This window comes from Sinocyclocheilus anshuiensis, unplaced genomic scaffold, assembly GCF_001515605.1.
Source record: "Sinocyclocheilus anshuiensis isolate Anshui unplaced genomic scaffold, SAMN03320099.WGS_v1.1 scaffold300, whole genome shotgun sequence".
In the NCBI taxonomy this organism is placed as follows: Eukaryota; Metazoa; Chordata; class Actinopteri; order Cypriniformes; family Cyprinidae; genus Sinocyclocheilus; species Sinocyclocheilus anshuiensis.
The window spans coordinates 2,351,496-2,359,620 of record NW_015557379.1 but is presented as its reverse complement, the minus strand read 5'-3'; the positions used below and the strand labels follow the sequence as shown (position 1 = coordinate 2,359,620).

The 8,125-nt window shown below is 38.0% G+C and overlaps 1 protein-coding gene across 1 annotated transcript in view; it reads right to left on the bottom strand.

Moving 5' to 3' along the window:
- Positions 1 to 856: 856 nt before the first annotated feature.
- The window catches only part of LOC107679144 (MAM domain-containing glycosylphosphatidylinositol anchor protein 1-like), a 181,564-nt gene continuing 174,295 nt past the window's right edge, over positions 857 to 8,125 (bottom strand). Inside the window, exon 17 of the mRNA XM_016474603.1 lies at positions 857 to 2,003. Within this exon, the coding sequence (XP_016330089.1) occupies positions 1,912 to 2,003 (92 nt within the window). The 3' untranslated portion in view covers positions 857 to 1,911. The remainder of the gene's footprint in view (positions 2,004 to 8,125) is intronic.

Here is an 8,125-nt window from a genome sequence, read left to right as displayed (position 1 = left end):
TTACACGTCTTGACAATCACATATTGCTCCTGAACTGTAACCATGTGCTTAAATGTTATTTTAAGTAACGTGACATATTTTAAAAAGAGTTCTAGGGAGGGTAGTCTACATTTCACAACTTTTGAAGGTAAAATCATCCATAACATATTGCATCTGAATCTCAAACCATTGGCATCTGTGACATATGCTGCGTTCCATTCAAAGTCAGATGTGGGATATTCCTACTTGATGTCTCCGACTTCCAAACATGAAGGCGTTCCTCTGCCTAAAGTTTGGAAGATGATGTATGAGAAAATAAAATGGCAATGCTACCGTTTGCTGTCCAGATCTTGATTGTCAACAAAGAAGTCCCTAGCAGCCATATTAGAGGATAAATGATGCTCCACAGTTCTAGCATTTGTTCTGCAGGTGGATGATTATCATCTTAGAGGATCATTTATCTTCAGATGTTTGCTAAACATGTTTTATCATTTAATGCAGGAACTTTGACCTATTGATGAATTGTATTTGCTTAGAAGTGTGTGCATCTTACTGGATGCCACCATCTCACCAAAAGTTGTGGATTTCAACAGGTTTTCAGTCTCAAGCGACTTCAAGTGGCATTGCAGTTTTCCAAGTAAGAAGCTAGAAAGTCCAACTTTCCGATGTAAATGGAATGCAGCATTATTATAGGATGAACATTGTGTCTTTTAGATCAACTTGTCACATCAACACTGTTTCCTTGCCATCTCAAAACTTCCCAAATAAAATACATCTGAAGTTTGTCAATGGCAAAGCCTCGAAGAGCTTGCACGTACATGCGATTTCTCTAACACTATGCAAAATGACATTCTTGATCATCAAAGCCAAGAGTGGAGTTTGTCTGTCCAGAGGCGTCCATCTGTTGGAGTCTGTGTGCCCAAATCATATCCCTTGCAGTCAGAGGTACGGTTCTATTGCTGAACGAGACCGACTGACCCAGTGAGTCAACACTCTCCCAGCAGTTTGACTGAAGCTAAAAGTGATCGTTCTCATAAGTTGTCCAGGTGCTTTATGGTTCTTGTAGATTGAGGGTGAGGTAACTGATGCTCTTCTGGTGCAAAGTTCACATTGTGTCGTTTTCGGAATCGAATTCTACCCCGTAACGAACTGAATGGCAATGCAGCAGTGGCACGCGGTTTCTGCTAAAGAAAGCCAAAGGACAAGAAGTGTACAGCAAACCCAGACTGACGGAATACCACGTAAAGGAACCGAAATAACTACAAAAAAAATATATAAATTTGTGCTTCTTTAGTTTCACATTGTCATAGTCCTAGAAGTTACAGTTGGAGTCTGTTTGTCCTTTCTGCAGCTTGATACTTTCCAATATATCATGTACACGTGCATGTACAGGTCCATTCAGGTCATCAGTAGCTTCGTGACCACCTGTTTCACTCATCCGTTCTGGCTCACACTATTCCTTGCAATCATAATGTCTTAAGGAAATCACATCTCCTTGCACTTGAGTCTGTGGAAAGAGTTCATTTGGGGAAAGGACGTTCTTGTTGCTCTTTCAGCCGTCTGTTCATCCTGTAAGCCCTCCGTCATCTTTGGTAATAATTGACACTTTGGTGTGTCAGATTCATACACAGGGGCGACTGAGATGAAGATGTCAAGACATATGGACAGAAATGCACAAAATCAATGGAAGTTATGCTTATATAAAACATAAAGGTGCCACTTAGCAGACATAAGCTCAACAAGTGACCACAAAGACGATGAAAAACCAAAGAAAAAGTAGACTTGAGGTGTGAAGCTAGGACAAAGGGAATGAGAAACAGGAGGAAATGAAGGAGGCAGTAGCAGGAAGGGTGGTCACGTGTTGGGGCAGTTCTTATTGCTGCCGCGGGGGGTGTCCTACGCTGGCGGTGTGTGTGCTGAGGGGTATCTGTATCATCTGAGGAGGAATGTCAGACAGATGGTGCAGAGCAGCTGGACGATCGCAGGAAGAAGGTGAAGACTCTGGTGTGTCCCAGACAGAACTGCTGTAAACATAAAGACAAACACTCTTATTACACTCTTTACACAACCACTTCTTTATTGTTGTCCGTTTGCCAGTTTATATTGACAGAACAGTGGAAAAGGAACGTGAAAGTAATGTGGGAGTGAGTGGGATTCAAAGCTGCATCTCCTAAATGAGCATCACGGCTCCAGAAGAAATTGCTCAGAAGCTGCTCTCTGATAGTTCTGGGGACTTAGTGGGGTTCTTAGCTATGTTTCACTTAATTATCTACTTTGTCTCAGATGTTTGTGCTAAATAATATGTATGTTTATCCAAAGCCACTTGCAAGTGCATTCAAGGTATACGCATTCCTATCAGTCCAAGCATTCCCTGGGATTCAAACCCATGACCTTGGTGTTGAGCTATAGGAATGCTTTGAATATAAATCATCCATATGAAAATGGTTGTTTGGCAAGGTTAGAAAATCATGGCTAAAGTATTGGCCCAAGCCTTTGCAAGGCCCTTTTGATAGGGATTTTGTTGGTCACAATTGTTGTTGTGTTTCAGGACAACACCTTACACAATTAAACATTTATACAACTGAATGCAACAATTCTACAAAAGCTCATTCCTGTGGAACCAATTGTTCTTTTATTATATCTAAGTATTATATGTGGGATTAAGTACTAAAACCAATACTGTCTGAAAAAAGTAAAAAATTTGGCATTTCTTTTAGGGGTACAACATCTTGTCACTGAGGCAGTACCCATAAAAGGAAAACCTTGTACCCCTAAAAGGTTCATAAGTAGTCCCTTAAAGGGACAGTTCACCCAAAATGAGTTTCTTTCTTCTGTTGAACACAAAAGAAGATATTCTGAAGAATGCTAATATCAAAACAGTTGATGATCAACTGTTTGTATATTAGCATTCTTCAGAATATCTTCTTTTGTGTTCAACAGAATAAAAAAACTCATACAGGTTTGGAACAACTTAAAGGTGCATAAATGGGGACTGAATTTTTCATTATTGAGTTAACTATCCCTTTAAGGGTACATACAGTATGAGTACTCTATGGTACTAATATCCTTTTCAAGAGTGCTGCCCCAGATGTTGTAGCTGTAAAGGTACAACTTTTGAACATTATTTCTGACAGTGAATGTGACCTATGACTTGCATTCTATACAAACTGAGAGCTGCACATACTGAGAAGTGACTGGTTCAAGGCCTAAAGCATTGCAAATCTAATTCAAAGCATCCAAAATGGGGCAATTTACCTCAATATGTACTTCATAAAATGCTCTTGTAAATAAAAATATCTCTTAACCTTAACCACACAATAGCTGCAGGGTCAGACCCCTTTCAGAAGGGAACTTGGGATACTGTCGTAAATGGTTTTGTGCTCCTGTTGAGTTTTTGGCACAAAGGAGCACGGGACACTGAAATAATAGATCAGACGGATGGGGTTACAGCGGCTGGCATCATCGTATGACTGAACCGGAGGCCGTAAGCGGTAATATCTATGAGCTACGGAAGACGGATGACCTGCGAGAGGACAATTACAAGTCATTATGCCTCGGAGGTAAAGTTGAGTAATATCTTTCGGCACAGCTCACAGGAAATGGCCTCAGATGATGATGAGGGCTGAACCAAACATGCTTGCAGTGTTGTTTGAGAAGCAGACTCCAATAATAACACATACATGTGCGCATTTAATTATGCATACAAGCTGCCAACAAAATGGGTTTAATAAATAAAGAGCAGGTATTGTATTTAAAAAATCAATATGAATTTATATCAAAGATTTCTCTGGCTAGCAGGAAATCAATATATTCATGATAAAGCTTTTTATTCTTCCTTTTCAATAAAGAACGAGATCATGTGAGCAGTGACATCTCTCTCAAGGACTTTTGAAGGAGGTGGGTAATTTTGAGAGTGGGTGTACAGATGTGTGGACAGGCTGCATGAAAAAAAAACAGTCTAATATAACCTATAATCAAAGAGAGAGGGAAATTAGTGAATAAAGTGTCCAAAAACGAATCTATCAACAGTCAGTGGGTGGCATAAGTTTTAATGTGTGTGTGTGTTGTGGGGTCTTCAGATTTCTAATTCCGATTCAACAGGTCACCTTCTTTTCAAATCGCACATACTTCTTCTCTCTCGTTCTACTCGCTCCGCCTTTCCACCCTACAGCCAAATCCCAGTCATGGTGTGATTTATGGGGACGCAGTAACACATGGGACGTCAGAGCCAATCATCATTCATCTCTAAAGGAAGAACAGCTCACGGTTGAGCTCCCATGGGCAGCACCCCCAGCAGAACCGGCCAGAGGAGACCAGGGTCATTCTGACTATGCTGTACATTTTCATGTCCCCATCATGTCTAAAGATGAAAAGCATATTCTCTAGTTGCTAGAAAAACAGGCAATTTATTAAGAAATATTCCAATGTTTCTTCATTTGTTCCTTTACTAATAAATATGTTTTCTTGAGAATATTGGCTTCTTGTTTGGAGTTCTGAGTGCGCAATATCACTTTCCATCCAGTTAGTAAAATCCCTTAACAAACATAAACCGGTTCCTTGATGACAGGAAGTGACATCATTTTGGAAGGAAAACCAGCATTAGCGTCACTAAGTATAGAGCACTGCAAGGCCAGTCTGGAAGTTAGCATCACCCTGGTTCCCTCAACAAAAAGACAATAGGATTTTCCACTGGATTAGATTATTGCAAAAAAGCTCTGAGACAGACAAAAGTTTATGATACATGCATGTTTTATTCATTATAATAATCTTAACAAGTGAACACAATTTTTATGAATTTTGAAGCCAATCACCAAGAATAAAAAAATGAAATGTAGACTATAAACAAACTACACCATGGTCACCGTCACCAACACTAAGCTTCCGCCAACTCTTACAGTCTTTATTTTAAAAAGCATTTCACTAAATGTCAGAGTTAGAATAGTTTTCAAGAGGCTGTAAAAGCAGACTAGTTAATAGATAAGTTCGCCTGTTTAGTCTGTTCACCTCTGTAGTTGCATTTAGCCACTTGTTAGCAACCATCTTTTCAAGACACATGAACACTTTTTTAAAAATCCCAATGGGGGGGGGGGACTTATTGATGTCATAGAATAAAACATGAAACTATCTTGAGCTTGTGTTGACCACAGACCATATATCAGGCATTTAACCAAATACCCATTTAAAAAATAACATTGACTTTAATACGACTGAACCAGAAATGCTAAAATGTGAACTCCTTTCCATGTTTTGGCCAACAAAAATACGTCATCCCTGCAGCTCTCTATTAGAAATTGGATGAATTTGCTGATGTTTTGTGGATTTAGCTGGTTCGTCTCACTTTAAAATATTTCACCCTTCCTGATAAAATCTGAGAAATTGTTAAGATAGGCTATTTATAAATCAAGATGAACTTATTCCCACTTTATTCCCATCTCTTTAGGCATCCTTCCTATTAATCGTGTAAATACTCAACACTTGAAAGTTTTTGAGCATAACCAGAACAGACTTCTGAAAGTCTGTTATACCCACAGTTCCAAATGTACTGCATAACAGGAAAGACCCTGAAAAACATCAAAGAATCAAAGAGGAGAGGAGTTTCATTGATGAATGCACATATCCTCTATAGCAAAGCCTCATGGGTCAGAGACAGAGCCTGCAAGCTAACAGCACACACATACACACAACTTTCCACAAACAAACAACAGCTATCAGCAATCCATGCGGCTGAGAGCTGGAATATTCACTCTGTGAGGGAGCTTTCACAATGATTGATCTTAATCATTAATTTGGCTCTTTTGTTATGCCCTGCGGTGCGCCGCACGAAGCTCACGTTACACTTTCCTATGTGTAAGCACAGCTCAGCACCTGTGGGCGGCATGAACAGGTTTTTACTGTGTGGGCCGTGTGTGTGTGATATAACACCAGTGTTCATACCGACCCAGGTACAGAGGAGAGAACAGAGCTCTACTACTCCAGAGACTAATGTATAAGCTTACATTAAAACTCGAAATAATAATGGATTCTTTTTTTGCTTCCTGAGGTGTTTAACAATTTAAAATCGAAAAAAAAATATCAGCATGGCGCAGTAGGAGCTAGGTGGATTGGTATATGAAAATGTCCGTACGTGTTACTGCCAGAAGAAACTAATGCCTAGCGGGCAGCGCACATGCTTTGGCACATCGCACAGTGGTGCCTGTATGCGGGTGAATCTGTTTCGGGTCATTTTCCAATTTGGGAGATAATTTTTAGTTTTGTTTGGCAGCAAGAGAAAGGAAAAAAATGCAGCTTGCTTTAAAACCAAACAATAGTGTTAAAAGTGGGCTGAACCGTTTTAGAGACCATAGTGCTAATGCTTGCTTACATCCCTTTCAGCAAAGGTGTTGCATTACATTACATTAATACTATAATACATTTATACTGTTACATTAATATTCATGATGACAAGATTTACAATGTGTTACCTCAACTTTTCAGATAGTTTCTGCACTCCTGAATGTCTAGACCCCATTTAAGGTAAAAAATACCATTACAATAATGCTAATAAATAGGAACTACACAGTTTGTTCATTATGTGGTGTAAATGTCAGGATTAACAGCTGGTGTATTATTTAATTAAAATAAAAAAAAAGGTTAATTTGCTAAATCCTAGCTGTTTATTAAAAATGACACTGCATGATAGGTGACAAAGAATTAAGATGTGGCTTTGAAATCTGAGACCATCTGGCAAATTAAGCAGTTGGACAGAAAAGGAAACCTAATTAGACAGAACTCCTCGGAATGTATATGATAATAATTTAAGAGAATTTAGTGAACTCTTTAGAGAACTCTGTATTTCATTAAACATTTGCTCAGCCAAACAGAATTACAAAAATGAAATGTTTTTAGACACATTTTCCTGCAATATATATTTCTGAATATATCTGAATAGCTGATATATATATATATATATAATAAAGCCTAGTAATGCAACCACACATTATACTGAGTGTTTTTTTTTAATGATCTATATTAACCACTCTAACAAAAGAATGAGATGTTTTGCATTATGGCAATATAAACTACTGTAGAAGTTGAAGTGTGCTTACAGTAACTATCATAGCAATGCCACTATGTCACGCACAAAAATACCTAATAGTCCTAAAAAAACCCCGGCTTATATATCTTTCTCTTGATTTTGATATTATATATGGCCAGGACATGTTCTTGACAGGTTTCACAGAGTAAGAATAAGGGTTCTGCCATTTTTAATATTCAGAGCAAAAAGGTCAAGACTTCAATCTGTCAAAAATCACTATGCCCTGAAATTGTGATGATGATTCAGGTCTTTGATTTAAGAAATGTTTCTATAAAAGACTGTGCGACACGAAGCACTGTCAGGTCATTTTTAAGGACGGTTACTGGTATACTCTTCATATTTGTAATAGTATACATTATTTTTGATGAATTGTTCTTGCTCTCATCTGAATAATTCTTTGATAATTATGTATCTTATAGTTTCTGAGAATGATTTTTGTGGATCTGTCTCATGTCAAGAGTAACAGTGAACATTGTATTTTTGCTCTTTGGAAGGAAGGCCATATGAACAGTCTTTTACAATCTTCACAGTCTTTTATTTCAATTATTATCTATATTTAATTATCTAGTCATATCCATATATTCTTATTTCCTCATATACTCTTGATATTTATTTTTACTTTACATTTATATTGATATTTTACATTTATATTGTTTTTGTCTTGCTACAGGTCTCTGTAGATGTAATAAGCACAATGCTGTGTAAAGGGTCATTTTAAAGTTTCATTATTTCTTCTGGAACATGGAGAGCTTCTCTCTGCTGGAGTGTCTGTATTATCTTCGAGGTTGGCTGATAAGAAGCTGCTGCCATGGACACTGAATGTGTTTTGATGTTGTATGCTTTGGAAGATCTCAGATGACGCTTGAGGTGGCTGTTAGATTTCTTCCCTACACTGTAACAAATGACCGTGAATTTAACGGTAAAAGACTGTAAAAATGCTACAGTAAAAACCTGTTAAATGGTTAACGGAAAATTCCTCTACTATATACGGTGAAAAACTGTATTGGACTGTACTGTAACTGTATTTTATGGTAGTATACCGTTTTTGGAAGTGAAAAAGACCGTATAATT